Source organism: Chamaea fasciata, unplaced genomic scaffold (assembly GCF_029207755.1).
Source record: "Chamaea fasciata isolate MVZ Bird 193981 ecotype frontalis unplaced genomic scaffold, bChaFas1.0.hap1 SCAF_26, whole genome shotgun sequence".
In the NCBI taxonomy this organism is placed as follows: Eukaryota; Metazoa; Chordata; class Aves; order Passeriformes; family Sylviidae; genus Chamaea; species Chamaea fasciata.
Window position 1 is genome coordinate 735,588 of NW_027094111.1, and position 19,503 is coordinate 755,090.

Genomic DNA, 19,503 nt, shown 5'->3' on the forward strand with positions numbered 1-19,503 from the left:
CCTGACGGGCAGGAGTGACCGGCAGCCCCCAGGGCGTTTTCCTGTAAGTGTTCAGGGGCAGCAGCCACTTCCTCAGCACCCCCCGACTTCTGCCCATCCTCAGCGGCTCCCCAGGCTCGTGATGCAGGCGCATCCCGGATCCCGGCACTTCCCGGCACCGTCCCTCTCCATCCCATCCTTCCGCGGTGCCGCTGGCCCGGCCCGCAGCGGCGCCGGCCGGCCCCGCCTCACGTTTCTGTGTGTGGGGTATTTGTTTTCGGGGCCTGTTGAATGGCAAACGGCAAAGGGAAGGGGACTCCTTCCTGTTCTTTCAGAGCCGGGCGCTCTGCCCTGCTCGGCTTCAAGGGACTCGCCGGCCCAGCGGCCGCTTTCACAAATAATGGCTTCATTAGATTGAAAGAAGTGGACAGTGACCTCACTGAAATGGACTTTCTGACCCCTGCTGACCTCTGGCCCCGGCTCTGACAGCCTGTAAATCTTCCCCCTCGGCACGGCCGGGCGAGGGCAGGAGCTCTGTGAGCCCGGTGCTGTCCCCGGGCCGGACCCAGGAGCTGCCCCGGGGCTCCAGCCCGGCCCTGACCCGGCAGGACGAGCCCTGGGGACGGGCACGAGGGTCGCAGCCCCGGCAGAGATGGGGACCGGGGTCCCCATGGCGCTGCAAGCCCCTCCAGGCTCCTGGGGACCGAGGGGCAGTGGAAAATGATGTTCTCTGGGCCGAGGCTCCAGCGCCATCTCCCAGCGCTGCCACCACTGAGCAGCTCTAAAGCAGCCTCCGAGCTCCTGCCGAGGAAAACCGATCCCTGACCCTGCCCACCCCACAGGCACAGCCCTCCTGGCTGCACGCAGCGGCGCAAACCTCCTCCAACCCTCGCCGAGCCCACCTCCCACCCCTCCCGTGGGCACAGTCCCTTCCCTCCAGCACCCAGCACCTCCTTGCCCACACTCCCGGCCCAGGACGCTGCTGGCTCTGCCCAGTCCTGCCAGCCCATCTGCTGGTGGGGAAACTGAGGCACGAGGGGGAGCAGTGCAATGGCAGCCCGCGCTGGCCGCTCCACCCTGCCCTGCCCCAGGCTGGCACTTGCCCCCCGTGGCACAGCCCAGGGCTGGCAGCGAGCCCCCCACAGCCCAGCTCCCTCCTCCCCACGCTCGCCGCTGACCTTTGGCTACGAGGCAATCAATAAAGGAGCCACGGAGCTGCTCCTCCCCCTCCCCGCCCCACACACCCCCTGCTCGCCCCGTGCCTCAGGGATGTGGGGACACGGACACAACCGCTCCCCGGGGTGCCCTAACCAGGCAGCACCTTCCCAACACCCCAAAAATCCTCCCCTGGGGCTTCTCTCTGCCTGTGGGTGCCCCCCAGCCCTGGGGATGGAGCGCAGCCATCCTGCTCCGTCCCAAATGCGGCTCCCGGGGCGTTGGCACCCGGCGAGGGAGGGTGAGGAGTGTTCCCGGGGGGCGAGGAGTGCTCCTGAGCACTGTGGGTGCTGCCCGGGGCCAGGCTTCCCCCGCTCCCTGCCCTCCCGTAAGGCGGGGGGGGGTAGAGGCGGATAGAGACAATCCCGTCCCCTGGCCTGGAGTGATGGGTTGTGCCCAAATTCGGCAGTTCCCTTTGATAAGAGCCCTGGGGCAGCAGCTGATTGATCGGCTGCAGAGCGGGGGATTGATCAGCATCTCAGCCCATACATATTCCTGCTCCCTGATAAAGGGGAATCGATAGCTGGAGGATATTCCCCGGGGGCTGCAGATCCCCCTAGAGCAGAGCTCACAAATCTGCCCCAGCCCCTTAAATCCCCCCAGCCCTGCTCAAACCTCGCTACCCCCGACAGCAAACCCAGGCGGCGGGGGAGAAAATCGCCTTGGGGAAGCCAGGAGGGCACAGCAGGGTATTGAGGAAAGGCAGGGCCTCTCCTCCAGCAGCTCAGTCTCACCTCCCAAAGCATCGGCCTGTCCTGCATCTTCCTCCTCTCACTGGCAGACAAGGTTTTCATCCTTCTTGGGGTGCTGGAGACCCCCCCCCTCCTTCAGAGTCCTGCTCAGGGTGATCCCAAGGGAGCTGAGCTGGCTGATACACCCGGAGCCCATCGACTCCATTGCCTCCAAACACCAGCAACGGCTCAGCCCCCGCCCCAGAGCTGGGCTGGAAACTCATCGCAGGTGTGGCCAGAGCACATCCCTCCACATCCCACTGGGAACGGGGGACAGCACCCCGTGTTCACCCTGGGGTGGGGATACGGCTCATGGGGTGTCCTGTCCCTTTTCCTTTTTTTCCTTTTCCTTTCCCTTTCCCTTTCCCTCTCCCTCTCCCTCTCCCTTTTCCTCTCCTACCTTCCCATTCCCCCCCACCTGGAGGAGGATGCCCGCGGGCCCCCGCAGCCCCGGGAGGACTCGGGTTGCTCTGGGGCTCCCTCCGGCCCCGTTCCTCTCCGGGAGCTGCGGCTGAGCCCCACCCCGCCCGTCCCCAGCGCGGCCCGCTCCGTGTCCCTCCCTTCGCACACAGTGACTCAAAGCCCGGGCTCGCCCCGGTGTCCCTCCAGTTTCTCCAGTGCCTGGGAACTGGTTTGCTGCGGGGGGAGCCTCCGCAGCGCTGACTGCGCGCTCCCCGGCCGGCGCGGGGGCTGGGCACGGACAGCAGCTTGTGACACACGCCCGGGCAGCTGCACACACGCGAGGACACACAGTGACACAGCCCCAACACCCGGCCGGGCCGGCCCGGGGCTGCCGGGACCCCCCGGCTGCCCCCCCTGCGAGCCCGCGGCTCCGGGGGACGCAGGGGCAGATCCCGCCCGGTGCCCGAGCCCCGCGGACCCGCAGTGGATGCTCAGCCACCCCTGGGGTCCGGCGATGGGCACGGGAGGGGACCAGGGACCTGCCAAACCCGGCAGCACTCGGCTCTGCCTCAGTTTCCCCAGCACGTGAGCGGTGTCGCCAGGGCTGGGTGGCCCCGGATGCCCCAGCCCCGGAGCCGAACTGTGGCCACCTGCGCCGGGTTGGCGGTGGCCGGGGAGGCTCCCGGGCTGGGCCAGGAGCCGGGAGTGGTGGCCCCGGGCTGAGGCTGGCACCGCAGCGGGCTCCCGCGGGCCGGGGCGGAGCGGGAGGGCAGGGCCAGGATCCGGGGCGGGTGCCAGCCCTGCTGCCCCCGCCCTGCCGGGATGGCGCCCCGCGCCCCGGGGTCAGCTCTGCCGCGGTGGCCCAGGGCTCCTGTGACCCCCACTCCCTCCCCAAGCCCGTGCGAGGCCCCCCGAGAGATCTCCCGGGAGATCTCCCCCCACGCGGCGCCCCTCGGACTGGGAGCTGCAGCGCGGGGGCTGGGCGTGGGACCCCCGGGAAGCTGATGAGCCCGGGGCAATCGCAGCCCTGGGGACCCCCAGCCCCCCAGGCCGGGCCGGACCCCGTCAGCCCCACGGCCGGCCCGCGGTGGGAGCGCCGCGCTGGCTGCAGGCGCGGGGACAAAAGGGGTCACTGATGTCCCACCCGAGGTTCCCATCGCCCTTCGCTCGGCTGGGGGGTGGGATGGAGGCCCCAGAGCCACCCAGGCCGGCCGGGCTCCCCCCCGGCGCTGCTGAGTCGGAGGAAACGGGGGAGCCGGGTCTGGAACCAGCCCGACCGGCTCCCCGGCTGTCAGCACCTGAGGAATGCCAAACCTCCGCTGCGCCAGGGCTGGGTGCTCAGGGCTGGGTGCTCAGGGCTGGGTGCTCAGGGTGACTCTGCCGGTCCGCCCAGCCGTGCGCTGCGCACGGAGCAGCACCGCCAGCCCGCTCGGCGCGGCGCGGCACGGCGCGGCACGGCACAGACCCCGCCGGCCCGGGCCGGCACGGCGGGACCCTCGGCCGGCAGGTACGCGGGGGTGCGGGGAGGGGTCCCGGGGCGCACCAAGAGTGCTGCCCGGGCCCGGCCGGCGGGGCGGCAGCAGGGAAGGGCTCCGCGGTGCTGCGGGAGCCGGGCACCGGTGCTCCCGTCCCGCTGCCGCCCACGCGGGCTGCCCGGTGCTGGGAGCCGAGCCCCGGCCTGGCAGGGGCTGGGAATTGATCCCTGCTTCCCCAGGATCTGCGCTGGCCAGGAAGGGGGGGATGGGGCCGGGAGGTGGGGGCTGAGCACGGCTCTGACCCTCTCACCTTCAGCCCCTGAATTTTGGGGGCTGCTGGGGGTGTAATCCAACTCCTGCCACCACAGAGCATCCCAAGAGCTGCCAGGGTCAGCTGGGGCTCCTCCACCTCCGCTGGCCTCACGGCCCGGGCCGAGGGGACAGCGGGGCTCCCCTGTCACTCCTGTCCCCCTCCTGGGCACGTGGCTGCCCATGGCCCAGCTCAGAGGGGGCAGGCAGGGGCATGGAGGGGGGACGGGGGCTCCCTGCCCACCCCGTGGACCTCAGCCCGTGCAGCAGCCACCCAACCCAGACCCCTGATTTTCCTGAAGGTGGCGGGTCCACTCTCACCCCGCGGTGACAGAGCTGAGCCCAGCGTGGCCGCGGGCGCAGCTGAATCCGTGGTCACCGGCTCAAAGGCAGCCGCAGCTGCTGCCCTCGGCCCCTCCGTCCCTCCTGAATATTAAACAGCACCTCGTGCCTTTGACTGGGGCGCTGGGAGACCCTTTGGGGTGACCGGGGCATCAAACGAGGTCAGCGGGTTGGCTCGGCTTGGCCGAAGGGGATTAATTAGAGCCGTGCTGGGTGTCCCGGTGTGGCAACACTGCGGGACCCAGCCGGGCACGCCCGGGCCGGCAGGGGCAGCCGGGGAGCTGCAGGCTCTTGTCCTGCTGTCCTTCCATCCTCCTCGTGTCCTTGACCCATTGCTGCAGTGAGAATTATTTCAGCAGAAAATGGGGTGCTGGGGCAGAGCAGGGCTCTGGGTCACCTCCTTTCCCAGGGTGGCACCGGGTGCTGGATCCATCTGCAGGGATGGGATGGGATGGGATGGGATGGGATGGGATGGGATGGGATGGGATGGGATGGGATGGGATGGGATGGGACGGGAAAGACAGACCTGGAGATCTTTGGAAATGCAGCTTCAGGAGAGAGGAGGATGCTGAGTCAGCAGGTGCCACCTCCCCCCCAGCATCCCGGTGCTGCACAGAGCCAGTGTCCCTGTCCCAGTCCCTGTCTCTGTCCTGGAGCCATGGGCACGGCCAGGGCATCCATCCCTCTTCCACTGGTGGATGCCATGGCCCTGGGACCCAGCTGTGGCCCTGGGGATCCAGCTGTGGCCCTGGGGACCCAGCTGTGGCCCTGGGGATCCAGCTGTGGCCCTGGGGACCCAGCTGTGCCCATGTGGCCGTTCAGCCCCACCCAGGCAGGTCCCAGCCTCGAGCAGTGCCGGCTGTCCCAGACAAGGTCTCATCACCTTCCGGGAAAATGACACAAACTCTTCCTATCTGTTCTGGAAAGACCTGCTGGGCCGGGGAGAGCAGGATCTGGAGGGCGCGTGGCGGGCTGGCAGGAGGGGCAGGCAGCTGCCTGTACCCGGCACTTCCCTGCCTGCCCCCGGCCCCCGGATCCCCTCAGGGACTGGGAAAACCCAACGTGCCAGTGCTGGATTCATCCCACCTGGCTGGTGCAGGATGAGGCCCTCTCCCGAGGTGTCCCCCAGGGGAATTGGTGCAGGGAGGTGACCCTGATGGGGACCTCAATCCCAGCCTGTCCTCGGGCTGACCCCAAATCCCCATCCCCGCCACTGTCCCCAAAGCCGGGCGGTGACACTGAACAGCTCCTAGCTGGGAGACACTGGGATGTGGGTGCACTTCCAGCTCCCTCCCCGGCACCTGCTGTGTCAGCTGCTTCCCAATCCCAAACCCAGCAATAAAACCCTTCTGGGGCAGGCACGTGGCCGCAGCACAGGGACGCCTCTGCTGGCATCCCCCCAGGCTGAGGTGGCACAGGTGTCCCCGTCCCCTGCCCTGAGCCCCAGGGCTCACAGCGGTGCCCACCCTGCAGCAGCCAGCCCCAGGACGTGGAGCTGCGTGCCGGGACAAGCTCGGGTCAGGGGTGAGGGCTGGATGATTATCCCGGTTCCTTTCCTGGTGCCAGTGAAGCTGCAGAGGTGAAGGCAGCAATCTCACCTTTGCCACACAGGCGCAGGGAAGGGTCACGGGATGCTGCTGCTGCAGCAGCTCAGGTCTCCACCTGCCCCAGCTCACCCCACGGCTGCCCCAGCCCGGCTCCCGATCCCAGATCCCAGCCAGGCCCCTTCCCCCATGGAGCAGCTTCCCTGTTGTTTTCTGGCCTTGTTTGTTTGCTGCATTTGCTGACTCGGCGCAGCCCTTGCTGCCTGCCTGACTCATCCCACAGTTTGGGGCACGGCACAGCTCGGGGCACGGCACGGCCCAGCCGCATTCTGCACACTCACCTGTGCTGTGTCAGGCTCACCTGTGCCCTGCTGGGCTCACCTCTGCCCCACCAGGCTCCCCTGTGCCCTGCCAGGCTCCCCTGACCCCTGTCAGGCTCCTCTGTGCCCCACCACACCCACCTGTGCCATGTTAGACTCACCTGTGCCCTGCCAGGCTCCCCTGTGCCCCGCCACACTCACCTGTGCCCTGCCACACTCACCTGTGCCCCGCCAGGCTCTGCCACAGCCCCGACATGGCCAGGCAGAGGGACCCACGGTGCCCCCCACCCCCCCGTGTGCCAGGATGGATGGCACGAGCACCACCAGAAGCCCCAGAGCCACCTCCCGTGGCCCACGGGATCCTCCCAAAACGTCCCGCGGCATCCCAGGGAGCTCCGTGGGGTTTCGAGGGCTGGTTCGGGGGCTGCTCCCCGCCGGGTGGTCCTTCTCAGCTTTCCCAGCGACTCCTCCTGTCCCCGCAGCTCTGCCAGCCGCAGCGGGGAGCCCGGGCCCCCGGCATGGACCCGCCGTTCCGGCACACCCGGAGCCGGCCCTTCGCCTCCAGCGCCGAGCTCGGCATGAAGCAGGGAGCCGCGGGAGCCCCCGAGGGCAGCTCCCGCTTCCAGAAGGTCTCGCTGGTGTCGCGGCGCCTGGAGAGCGCCGGGAGCGCTCGGGGCCGGGCCGGGAGCCCCTCGCGGGTGTCCCTGCTGCTGCAGGCCTGGGAGACGGAGATCGTGGGCAAGACGGGCTCCAGCCCCGCCGCCCCCAGCCAGCGGGAGCGCTCGTCCTCCGGCGGCCTCCTCAAGAACTTCACGGCGCACGGGCCCATCTTCTCGCAGGTCTATTCCCCGGCGCAGAGGCCCCGGCGGCAGGACGAGCGGGGCAAGGGGGGGCCGGGCGGTGACGGCTCCCCCTCCGCGGCCGCTGCCCCCCGCGACGTGCCCGTGCACAGGGAGAGCTACGTGCACGGCACCCTCCTGCCCACCCGCCCCGCCGAGCGCCCCGCGGGGGCTCCCGCTGCCGCTCCCGGTGCCCCGAGCGCCGCCGAGCCCGGCCCCGTCCCTGCCGCGCCCCGGGCCAGGCAGGTCACCGTGCTGCGCACGGGCAGGGACGGGGCCGGGCCCGAAAGGCGGCCGGCGGAGGGACGGGAGGCTCCGAACGGGACACGCGACGCCGCCGGGGCCACCGCGGCCTCACCGCAGCGGGACGGCCCCGGGCAGGACGGCAGCGGCTCCGCCGCGGCCGCGGCGGGCAGGCAGAACTCGCCGGGCAGCGCAGAGGCCGCTGGGCTCCCGGCCGAGGGACGCCCCGAGGAGAAGGACTCAGCGCAAGCCGAGCCCACGCCGGAGGGCGCGGCTGCGGGAGCCGGCGACGGGCCCGGGGAGCCCCAGAGCAGCCTGAGCTGCTCCCCGCAGGGCCGAGCCGGCGCCGCTGGCCAGGCTGACCCGGCCGGCGCAGGTGAGGGAAGCGTGGCAGACGTGGATGGCACCATTTCAGCCACGCCAGCCAGGACTGAGAGCCTCCGGGGAGCTGGCAGCATCCCCGAGAACCCCCCTTCAGAGGTGGGCGATAGGCCAGAGCCTCCACCAGAAACAGCAGCATCTGCAAAGGCTGAGATTGAGCTGGAGGGGGATGAGACGACGGGAGACGCCCAGGGCACAGCCCAAGAGCCTGAGAGCAGCCCAGAGCCCCCCAGCGAGCCCCCAGCCCCTGAGCCCCCAGCTGAGAGCCCCGCGGACGTGACCGAGGAGGACCCCGAGCTGCTGGTGGACATGGAGATCCTGGTGGACACGCTGCGCAACATGGAGCCCTCGGAGATGCGGAAGGCGCCCAAGGCCCCGCGGCAGCCCCGGCCGTCGGCGCTGGGCCGCTGTGCAGCTCTGCCCCCCATCCACGAGGACCGAGTGGCCCCCCGCGCCGCCGTGTCCCTGCCCGAGGCCCTGCGGGAGCTGCTGGGGCGGGGCCCGGCGGGGCGGCCCCGGGAGACCCCCGAGGAAGAGGAGGAGGAGATCGAGAACCCGTACCTGAGCCCCGAGGAGCGGGCGGCCGCGGGGACCCTCCGTGGGGCGCCCAGGGACGGCGAAGGCTGGGTGGAGGGGGGCTCACTCCTGGGGACACAGGGAGAGGATGAGAAAGCCAAAGTGGCGGCCGGGGGCCCGGCCGAGCGGAGCGTGCTCTTCCGAGGGAACGTCCTCAAGGGCATGGCTCTGCTCTCCCACTTCCTGGAGCAGCGGGCAGCTGGGGCTGACGAGGGCAAGCCCTACTCCCGCCTGGACAAGAGTGTGCTCTACAGCCGCTTCGTGTCCCCCAGCGCCGCCCTGCTCGAACTGCCCGACAGCGACGGGGGCACAGACCCCCCCTGCCCCAGGGACCACAACGGGCTGGGCCCTGGTGGCCACTCTGGCCCCGAGCTGGCCGTGCTGGAAGCCCTGAGTTCTGGCTCTGCCCCTGCTGTCACCGAGGAGCCAGAGAGCACCGTGACCCTGAGCCTCGACCGTGTCCTGGTGAGTGAATCCAACAAACATTGGGAAATGCTCTCCTCCCCCGGAGTGTGGGAAGGGGGTGGGGGCTGGACCCTGGAGCATCATTCCCTGTTCCCAACATTTGGCTTGTGCTCCCCGCCAGAGAGGCCACGGGGTGAAAGTGCAGGCACTGGGATAAGTGATGGGAGGGCACTGGGAAGGGTCATGGGAGGATACTGGGATGGGCGATGGGAGGATACTGGGATGGATGATGGGAGGATACTGGGATGGATGATGGGAGGATAGCATGGGTCATGGGAGGATACTGGGATGGGCGATGGGAGGATACTGGGATGGGTGATGGGAGGGCACTGGGAAGGGTCATGGGAGGATACTGGGGGGATTGGTGGATACGAGGTCAAGTGATGGGAGGGTGCCACCAGGGCTGCTGGGAGGGTGCCGGGCAGGTGACAGGAGGGTCGGGGGCAGGCGGGAGGATGATCCCCAGCAGTGCAGGAATGCTCGAGGTGTGGCTGCTCGGGGCGGTGGGAGGGCCTGGCAGACGCCAGACGCGAGGCTGCGGCTGCGGCTCCCTTGGGCTGCAGGGCGATGGCCGCTGCAGCCGGTGTCCCTCCGCGCTCCTCACCCGCCCGCCCCCTCGGCTCTTCACAGCAGGAGGATAAGGAGGGCTTGCAGAAGATCAACACGAGACCTGGCAAGGTACAGGGAGGGCGGTGGGGCCGGGCTGGGCTGGGCTGGGCGGCCGGGGCACGGCGCGGTGTGGCAGCGCTTTCCCCGCCGTGTCACCCCTTCCCAGATCATCCTCTACTCCGACGCCGGCTTCGCGGGGCAGAAACGGGAGATCTGGGACGACGTCCCCGACGCCACGTCCTGGGAGCTCTCACACACCATCTCCATCCGAGTCATCCGAGGCGGGTAAGGGACAGTGGCGGGGCGAGGACACCGAGGGAGGGACTGGAGCGCTCCCCGTGCCGGGGATGTCGCAGCCCGGGTTCAGCAGTGACCGTCCTGCCAGCGCTAATTACCGCGGACGCGGCATCGCGGCGCTGGCAGCGCGTCCCCACCCACACTGTGCCCCGGGGGCACCCGCGGGTAACGCTGCGTTTGCCCCCGCTCCGCCGCCACCCCGCTCCCAGGTGGCTGATGTACGAGAAGCCGCGGTTCCGCGGGCGCAAGTGCGTGCTGGCCGAGGGGGACGTGGAGATCGACAACCCCTGGACGGCGTACGGGGACAGCGGGGACAGCGGGGACAAGGGGCGGCCCCGCGGGAGCCGCCCCTTCCGCATCGGCTCCTTCAAGAGGGTGGTGCGGGTGAGTGCGGGGAGCCCCCCGAGCCTCCCAGCGCCCTCCGGGCAGAGGAGCGGGGGCCCGACCGCCGCTGTTCCCCCAGGATTACCACACCCCCGAGATCAGCCTGTTCGCCGAGGAGAACGGCGAAGGCGCCCGGCTCAGGTTCAGCGGCTCGGCCGAGGACACCCGCAGCCGGGGACAGGCGCTGGCTGCCGCCTCCATCATCGTCCACTCGGGCCTGTGAGCGGCACCCTGCGGCCGGGGGGGCTGCCAGGTGGGCTCCAGCGCAGAGCAGAGCAGGCTGTGACGCCTTTTCCCCGTTCCACAGGTGGCTGGTTTACTCCAAGCCTTTCTTCGATGATGATCCCTACGTTCTGGAGCCAGGAGGGTACCCCAATTTAAAGGCTTGGGGAGCAAAGGACCCGTCCATCTGCTCCATGCATCCCATCAGGCTGGTGAGTGCTGGCTCCTGGCGTGTGGTTCCAGGGGTGCCGGGGCTGTATCCAGGTGTGGGTGAGTTCTGGCAGCTCCTGGTTGGCATCAGGGAGATCAAGGTGTGGAAACAGGCCAAGCGTGGCTTTGGAAAGTGCTCCTGTGGGACAGGGGTGAGGGAAAGCTTCAAAAGAGCTTCTTGAATGAAAATGACCCAAAAACCAGCCCAGGCTTTAAAGGGTGGCAGCAGATGTCCCTGCAATGTCCCCTCCTGCCAGCACAGCCTCACTGGGGCTCCTTCTCCTTCCAGGGCTGCCCCGTCGTGGAGAGACCTGGGGAGCCACAGGTGAGCTCTGGGGCAGCTCCCAGGAATCATGGGCTGGGATGGCCCTGGGACCATTCCCACCTCACCTTGTCCCCTTTCTCCCCCCTTTCTCACCTGTCCCCAGGTGCTGATCTATGAGGCAGCAGCTTTCCAGGGCCGCAGCTTCACCATCAGCAGAGACATCTACGACCTGAAGCGCCTGCCCGAGCCAGGGCTGCCCACCGTGGGCTCCCTGCGTGTCCTGGGGGGCTGGTGAGTGGCACAGGGAGGGCAGGGCTGGCATCCCGGCTGGAGCAGGCTGGGAAGGTGACGGTCGCCCCTGGGAAGGGCTGTGGAACGGCTGTGGGTCACTTGGCAGAGAGGGTGTGGGTGGTGCCCCCGTGCCCCAGCATGTGGAAATCCTCTGGGGTCCTCACTGCCTGTGTCTGCCTGTGCCACAGCTGGGTTGGCTACGAGAAGGAAGGTTTCCGTGGCCACCAGTACCTGCTGGAGGAAGGGGAGTACCAGGACTGGAGGCAGTGGGGCGGCTACGGCAAGGAGCTGGTGTCCCTGCGGCTGATCCGGACGGTGAGGGCAGGGATGGGAACGGCGTGGGAATGGGCTTAGGGTGGGCAGAGAGGGCCAGGCACCCTCATCCCATCCTCACCCCCAAAAGGAGCCTTCCCTGCCCACGTCAGGCAGCTGGGCACGGCCTGAGATCCCCCAAAGTCACCCAAGCAAAGGCTTGGCAGCTGCTCCCACCCTCCCCAGGGTTCCTGAGGCCAGGCAGGAGCGCGGCTGTGTGTGTGCCCAGCCTGCAGCCCCTTCCCCTGACAGACCGTGGGGCTTGGGGGGGTGGTCCTTCTCCGCACAGGACTTCTCTGACCCAGCACTGGTCCTGTTTGAGGCCATGGACTTCGAGGAGGGCCCGAGCGTGGAGCTGAGCGAGGCGCTCCCCGACACGCAGCTGGCCGGCTACGGCACGGTCACCCAGTCCATCCACGTGCTGAGCGGAGTGTGAGCGTGGGGACGGGGCAGGGGGGCCCGGGGGGCTGCGGGGGGGGGAGATGGGCCAGCACTCACCTCCTCCCCGCAGGTGGGTGGCCTACGAGGGCCCCAACTACTCTGGCGAGCAGTACATCCTGGAGAAGGGGGTGTACCGCAACTGCGAGGACTGGGGGGCCAGCGACTGCCGCATCGCCTCAGCACAGCCCATCCTGCAGGTGAGGGGACGCCCCCTCCTCATGGGACCCCCCCGGGCCGGTGGGTGCCACGGCCAGACACCCACCAGCCCCGCTCTGTTCGCTTCCAGGTCAGGGAACACAACCTCCACTTCGTCTCCAAGGTCAGGGGAGGCGGATGGGGAGGGGGACACAGCCCCTCGTGGGGTGGTGGTGATGCTTACCCCCTCACCAAGCCCCTCTGCTCCCCCTCCCCAGATCCTGCTTTTCTCAGAGCCTGACTTCTTGGGGGATCACGTTTCCTTTGAGGAGGACCAGGAGGGCCTGCCCGAAGCCTTCATCCCACGCTCCTGCAGAGTCCGTGGGGGCAGGTGGGGCGTCCCGGGGCCCTGCGGGATGGGGACAGGGCAGAGGGCGGGCAGGACGGGGGTGCTGCGGGCCACAGGAGGGATGGATACCTGCTGCGATGGCTCTGTCAGCCCAGGAATGCCTCTCCCCACCAGCTGGATCCTGTTTGACGGGCAGGGCTTCACCGGGGAGCAGCACGTGCTGTCCGAGGGCGAGTACCCCACGCTCAGTGCCATGGGCTGCCTGTGCTCCACTGCCATCCGCTCCTTGAAGAAAGTTCCACTAGTGAGCTTCCCTTCCCTTCCCTTCCCTTCCCTTCCCTTCCCTTCCCTTCCTTTCCTTTCCCTTCCCTTCCCTTCCCTTCCCTTCCCTTCCCTTCCCTTCCCTTCCCTTCCCTTCCCTTCCCTTCCCTTCCCTTCCCTTCCCTTCCCTTCCCTTCCCTTCCCTTCCCTTCCCTTCCCTTCCCTTCCCTTCCCTTCCCTTCCCTTCCCTTCCCTTCCCTTCCCTTCCCTTCCCTTCCCTTCCTTTCCCTTCCCTTCCCTTCCCCCTCAGAATGTTTTTCCCCTCTCACGGGCACCCCCAGTTCTGGCTCTCCACCCCTGGAACCCTCAGTGCTCCCCCTTTTCCCCCTCTCACCCTGTCTCTGCCCCGATCCCACAGTTTTTCTCGGAGCCCTCCATCTTCCTGCACGGCCTGGAGTGTTTCGAGGGGAAGGAGATCGAGCTGAACTCCGAGGTGCGGAGTCTGCAGGCAGAGGGTTTCAACAACCACGTGCTGTCGGTGCGGGTCAAAGGAGGGATGTAAGTGAGCCCTGGTCTCCCAGCACGCGGTGGGTGTCCCCTGCCAGCCCGCGGTGACGTGTCCTGGGCCACCCTGTCCCCACAGCTGGGTGCTGTGCGAGCACGGCGACTTCCGAGGGCGGCAGTGGCTGCTGGACTGCACCGAGATCACCAACTGGCTGACCTACAGCGGCCTCCAGCACGTGGGGTCCCTCTACCCCATCCGCCAGGTCAGTGTCACCTTTGGGAGGGGACAGGGTGCTGGCACCCAGTGGGGTGAGCCCCAAAACCCCGGGGCACGAGGCTCACATGGAGACAGAGCTGCCAGCCCACTCGGGCTGGGCTGGGGGAGCTGGAGAGTGGCAGCCTGCAGATGACAGCTCTGACATGGGAAAGGTGCCACCAGCTCAGCCCTGCCACCCCAGATTCCTGTCCCCCACCCTGGGAGTGGCTGCCTTTGTGGTGAAACGCTCCCTGTGGGCAACTGCCTTGTAAAACCCATGGCATCCCAGCATGCTGAGCCGTGCCAGGGGACAGGTCACGGTCACAGCCACCACCCTGGGGAGACGTGGGGATCTCCTGGGGGGAGGACAGTGGGGGGAACCCCCCAGGGGTCCAGGATCCTCCTTTCCCAAAGCCCGGTGAGGTCCTGGAGGTGCAGGCAGGAGGGCTTTTGGGTGCAAACACCAGGCTCCTCTCATTGCAGAGACGGATCTATTTCCGCATCAGGAGCAGGAAGCTGGAGCTCTTCCTCTCGGTCCCTGACGACGTGGAGGAGATGAAGGCAGGGCGGGTGGTGGTCTCCAGCCTGAGCGAGCAGAGCAGCTCTGTCTGGTACTACGAGGACGGGCTGATCAAAAACCAGGTCAGGGCTCAGGTGTGACAGCCAGCGCCGCCAAGGGGAGCAGGGCAGCCCCTGGCAGGGCTCCTGCTGGGCACTCCCCACCCCACAGCCATCTTCCAGGGTTTATAACAGCTTTTCCCAGCCTCTGATCCCAGCCTTGTCCCCAAAAGTCTGGTGACTCTCCTCCCTGAGTCCCCTCTGGAGATGTGAAGCCATCTCTGCCTCCCCTGTGGAGTTTTTGTCACCCTCACCTCTCACCGAGGGGTCTTCCTGCTCACCCCACGTTCCACCAGAGAACCAGCTGTGGCTCCAGGGAAATCCCTGCCTCTGTGCCCCTTGCAGGTGGCCCCCACCATGAGCCTGCAGGTCATTGGGCCGGCCGGGAAGGGCGCCAAGGCCGTGCTGTGGTCCGAGACCAGGATGCCACGTCAGACCTGGAGCGTCGACTCTCAGGGACGGATCCGCAGCCAGATGTTCGAGGACATGATCCTTGACGTCAAGGGTGAGGCCCCAGCCCTGTACAGAGGCTGCTTTCCCAGGGATGCCCAAACATGGGGCGTTTGGTCCCGTCAGCACCATCAGGAGTGGGGTTTGCCCTCCCCAAACCTTCCCCTCCCGCTGCAGGCGGCCGAAGCTACGACCAGGACCACGCCATCGTTTGGGACATGGCTGATGAGAGACCCACGCAGACCTGGGACATCCAGGTGCTGTGAGGGGCAGAGGTGCCATGGGGCACAACGGGGACACCCTGCACCTCTCTGCCCCAGCCTCTGGTGTGAAGGATGACCGTCAACCTCTCCATCACGGGGGGACCACCCCACCTCCCTCCCAAGGAGGCCTGAACAAGGTCCACCAAGGATCCCATGGACACGACCAGCGTGGCACCCTCTGGAGAGCAGCAGAGCCCCTCCCCACAAGCGTTTCTTCCCCCTGAACTGTATTTATGGACGTGTGTAAGATACAGCCCTGCTTGTCTGGGCCAGCTCTGCCTGGGTGGTCGGTGTCCTTGTCCTTGCCCTGCCCACAGCCTGGCAGTACCCCCACCCCAGCACCTCAGCCCTGCCAGCCCCAGGCCTGATCCCGGCGCCAGGATGGGATCCCAGTGCCCTCTAGTGCCCGCGGGCACGGGCAGCTCCGTGGCCGTGGAGTTTGAGGGGGGAGGCAGTGGCCAAGCCGTGCCCTGGGTGCACCGGGGGCTGCGGGAGCCCACCAGCTCCAGCTCAGCCTGTGGCCTCGGGGGTCCCAGTTGTGACACCCCGGGCTGAGCTCAGAGCCCGCAGCGCCTCTGTCCTCGCTGCTGGGGAGAGGACACGGCTGCCAGCAAGAGCCTGGTCTGCTCACTGCATGGCGGTAGCGACCGCTCATCACCCTCGCAGGTGACAGCCAGGTGCGCCAGGTGACACCAGGCTGGGGACTGCCGTGACTTCCAGCAACAGCCACCAACAAACGCCCGTCTTGTACGTGTCTCCCATTACCCCAGTACCCGTTCGGGCAGGAGGACAGTCCCCCACACGAGGGACTTAAAGGTTAAGATCAGCCTGGCAGGAAGGGACGCTGGAGAAAGTGAAACCCCCCCGATGTTGCAGAGCCCCCAGCACCCAGCAGCAACGCCGCTCCCAGCCGCGCCCGCGCCTGACAGGAAGAGCCACGGCCTCGCTCACGATTTTATATTAATGCCGCCGGGCTGTGATTGGCTGAGGGCGGGAGCTGGCGGCACCGGATTGGCGGGGAGCAGCAGCCCCTGCCTCGGGATTGGCCGGGGCTGAGCGCGGGCTGCCCCGCCCGGCCTGAGGGGGTGCGCAGGGGTCCCGCCCGGAGCCGCGGGGACCTGCGGGGGAAAGTCGGGGGTCTGAGGGGGACACCCGGGGGACACCCGGGGGTCTGAGGGGGACACTCGGGGGACACTCGGGGGACACTCGGGGGACACTCGGGGGTCTGAGGGGGACACCCGGGGGTCTGAGGGGGACACCTGGGGGACACTCGGGGGTCTGAGGGGGACACCCGGGGGTCTGAGGGGGACACTCGGGGGACACTCGGGGGTCTGAGGGGGACACCCGGGGGTCTGAGGGGGACACTCGGGGGACACTCGGGGGTCTGAGGGGGACACCCGGGGGACACTCGGGGACACTCGGGGGACACCCGGGGGTCTGAGGGGGACACTCGGGGGTCTGAGGGGGACACTCGGGGACACCCGGGGGTCTGAGGGGGACACTCGGGGTTCTGAGGGGGACACCCTGGGGACACTCGGGGGTCTGAGGGGGACACTCGGGGACACCCGGGGGTCTGAGGGGGACACTCGGGGTTCTGAGGGGGACACCCTGGGGACACCCGGGGGTCTGAGGGGGACACTCGGGGTTCTGAGGGGGACACCCTGGGGACACCCGGGGGTCTGAGGGGGACACCCGGGGGACACCCGCAGGTCCCGGCCCCGCTCCCCTCCCGGTTTGGGCCTGGCCCCACCCGGCCCCTCCCGCCCCGAGGGCTGAAGCCCCGGTAAGGGGCCGGTGCTGCGCCCCCGAGCCCCCGCCAGCCCCGCTACCGAACCGGGAGAAGGCGGAGACGAGCCCGAGGTCTGGGCACCAGCGCGTTTATTGCTCCGCTCCCCAAGGCCGGGGGGCTCACTCCGAGGCGGCGGGGACGAGGCGAGTGCAGGGCGGCGGGGACGGGAGCGGTACGGCGGCCGGGGACGCCATCCCGGGGCGGGTGTGCCGGGAGCGGGGCCGCGCAGGGGCCGCCCGCCTCAGCGCAGCAGCAGCAGCGCCGCCGCCGCCCCCAGCGCCATGGAGAGCAGCGGCGGGCTGGCCCCGGGCGCGCTCGGGCTGCTGCTGGTCGTGGTGTTGCTCGGGGCTGGATCTTTCGGAGGAGCGGAGTCACCCTCCTTGGCCTGGCTGAGGGACTGGAAAAGAAAAGGAGCTTCAGACAACCCTCCCGACAGCAGCACGGCGGTGAAAGCCCTGAGACCCCTCTCAGGATGGTGCTGGCGGCAAAAGGAGCCGGGGCTCTCCAGGGCCCACACTGCCCCACCCCAGGCAGGGCAAACAGCCTCCTGACCCCTGGCAGGTTCCCCTTCACACTCCGGCTCTTGGCTTTAGGGTTGTCTCAACGCAGGGAGGGAAGGGAGCTCTCCCTGAAATTACTGCCCTGCTTCTAACCAGGGGGTTTTTTTAGAGATCGGGGGGAAGTAGAAGCCAGGAACAGGTCTCTGCTGCTCTCGCTGTTGCGAGGAAGTGGTGAAAAGGTGACGGGCCTGCGGCAGCACAAGAGGCGGGACGCGGGAAATGCCCGCGCTGGAAGCGAGGGGCAGGGGAGGAGGGACCCCGACCCCGCGCTGCTGCAGACAGGGTGGGCGCAGACGGTGTGTGCAATGCAGCAGAACCCGGGTGGCCATTCCAGGGAAGTTTCTTTCCCTCTCTAACGCTGCCCTGGCTGCTGGAAAAGTGATGCCATTCCCCGCTGTGAAACACACTGTCTTACACCCCTCCTCAGGGTCCCTCCGGAGATAGGAAAGGACCAGCAATGGAGCCCCAAAACTCTGCTCTGCCCCTTTGCCACACTCTTGTCCTTCTTGCCTGGTTTACAGAGGGGGAATGCCGAAATGCAAATGCACCCTGTGGAGCCAGCGGCAGGTCGCGGCTGTGTGGAACTTCATGAGTGAAGTAAGCACAGACAGATCTGGCCCCGTTTACCAACATGGTGTAGGGAAAAAAAAGGGTCATCCAAAAAGCTGCCCCAAAGTGCATTGTGCTCCCCAAAAGTGCTGGTGGGTTCACCCCTAACCACCCAGGAGAGCCCCGACATCCCTCAGCACGGCTCTCGGACCGAGCCCCCCAGCAGGAAGGAAAATGACACCTAATGGGGACAGGTGAGAAATCACAGCCGTGTGTCCCCTCTGGCCGGCCACGCTCAGCACCCTCACCACAGGCATGGGCTGGGGCCAGCGGGCAAAGGCGAGCCTGGAAGACAGGCTGGAGAGCTCAGTCTGAGGGTTACAGAGGTCAGCGGTGCTCTCAAGCTAAAGAAATGCCTTCAAAAAGCACCGCATGGAAGTGTTTGAACCTTCCAGACAACAGCACAAAGCTCTTGGTAAGAACACAGCAGTTGAAGTCAAAGAGAAACCCAAAACCTGAGGTTTCCAGCGTAAGCAGCATTTCCCCCCTGCCTGAACCCTCCCCAGCCCTGGGCAGAGCTGGCCGGACCCGGGGCCCTGTCCTTACCAGGCACAGGCCGAGCAGGGCGAGCAGCAGGAGCAGGCGGGCACGCTGCAGGGGCGGCATGGCCGGGGCTCGGCGGGTGCTGTGACGCTTCCTCATCTGCCCGCAGCCTTTAAGCTCAGCGCAGGCACGGCGCACCAATCGCACACCTCCCTTCCCCGCGGGCCTGCGGGGACCCAGCGCCGTTTGGAGAAGTCGTTTACGCCAGACGTGGGGTGGGGATCTCCGGCCCCAGGAGATGTTTCTCGACGTCCCTCTGGCACCAGAGCAGCTCCCTGTTCCCTGGTGTGACAGCGATAAGTAACAGAATATAGAAATTTTCAGTTGTCCTGGAGTCGCTGAGTTGAGCTTAAAGACTAAGTGGCAAAATAAGATAAAAGGATGTAAAGGGATGGACACAGGATGATAAACGTGGCTGGAACCAGTGGAGAAACAGATAAAAAGGACTTCACTGGGGGTTTTTTGCCTGTACAAAGAAGCAATGGCGGTGCCCAAAGAAAAAGTTCAAGGAAAGGCTGGAACTCCTCAGGCTCTGCATCTCCCTGGGGTCTCTCTGTCCTCACAGCCATCAAGGACCAAGATTGACCAAAACCCTCCCTGGATCACTGGGAGGGTTTGCAAATTGCAGGCAAGGTTGGCAGGAACAAACCTTCTTCCCTCCAGGTGGAGCTGGAGCCAAGGTGTCCCTTGGGATTTCAATTACAGATCCTTCATAAAGGTTCAGGGAAATGCTTCCTTTAACTCCCCAAATCTGTCTCCTTACAGCAAATCTCTGAGCTCCCTCACCCTGCAGCAGCGGGAAACAAAAGGCATCTGGTTATTTTAAGATGGTTTGAAATGAATAAAGTCACTGGAACGTGCTGAGAACACACACCTGCTGTCTGGGTTTGTGCCGGTGAAGCACATCGGGGTGAAGTCCCTCAGCTTCCGCCCAGAGCCGAGGGCTCTTCTGCACAAAAGCGTCACCAAATTTAGCAAGTTGAAACAAAAGTCTCTTGAGCACAGCCAACATCCCTGGAAGTGTCCAAGTCTAGGTTGGACAGGGTTTAGAGCAACCTGGGATAGTGGAAGGTGTCCCTGCCCATGGCAGGGTGTGGGAATGAGATGAGCGTTGAGATCCCTTGAGCCCAAACCAGTCTGTGGTTCTGTGAACGCCCCATCCCAGGGGGTAAAACCGGGGGGATAATTGGCCTGTCCTGCTCATCTCCAGCTGGCGAGGCCGAGCTCCCTGGAGAGCGGCAAGAGGCAGCAGGTGGCATGGGGGACACCCGGGAAAGGCTCCCGGGATGGTGACGAGCGCTGGGTGGAGTTCAG

General features: G+C 67.1%; 1 protein-coding gene and 1 long non-coding RNA gene across 2 annotated transcripts; one reads left to right on the forward strand and one right to left on the reverse strand.

Annotated features, from left to right (window-relative positions):
• Positions 1 to 6,835: 6,835 nt before the first annotated feature.
• On the forward strand, positions 6,836 to 14,951 carry CRYBG2 (crystallin beta-gamma domain containing 2). The gene is made up of 19 exons (XM_066204728.1): positions 6,836 to 8,821; positions 9,452 to 9,499; positions 9,597 to 9,715; positions 9,937 to 10,111; positions 10,191 to 10,330; positions 10,419 to 10,545; positions 10,833 to 10,868; positions 10,972 to 11,099; positions 11,288 to 11,414; positions 11,701 to 11,843; positions 11,923 to 12,049; positions 12,139 to 12,171; positions 12,266 to 12,378; positions 12,511 to 12,640; positions 13,016 to 13,155; positions 13,241 to 13,364; positions 13,841 to 13,999; positions 14,321 to 14,480; positions 14,603 to 14,951. The coding sequence occupies exons 1-19, from the start codon at positions 6,836 to 6,838 to the stop codon at positions 14,689 to 14,691; spliced, it is 4,104 nt and encodes a 1,367-aa protein (XP_066060825.1). The 3' UTR covers positions 14,692 to 14,951.
• Positions 14,952 to 16,549: 1,598 nt separating this feature from the next.
• Positions 16,550 to 18,599, reverse strand: LOC136301599 (uncharacterized). The gene is made up of 2 exons (XR_010723904.1): positions 18,193 to 18,599; positions 16,550 to 16,874 (listed from the first exon to the last, which is right to left on the reverse strand). It is a non-coding gene; the product is annotated as an uncharacterized lncRNA (long non-coding RNA).
• Between the last annotated feature and the right edge of the window lie 904 nt (positions 18,600 to 19,503).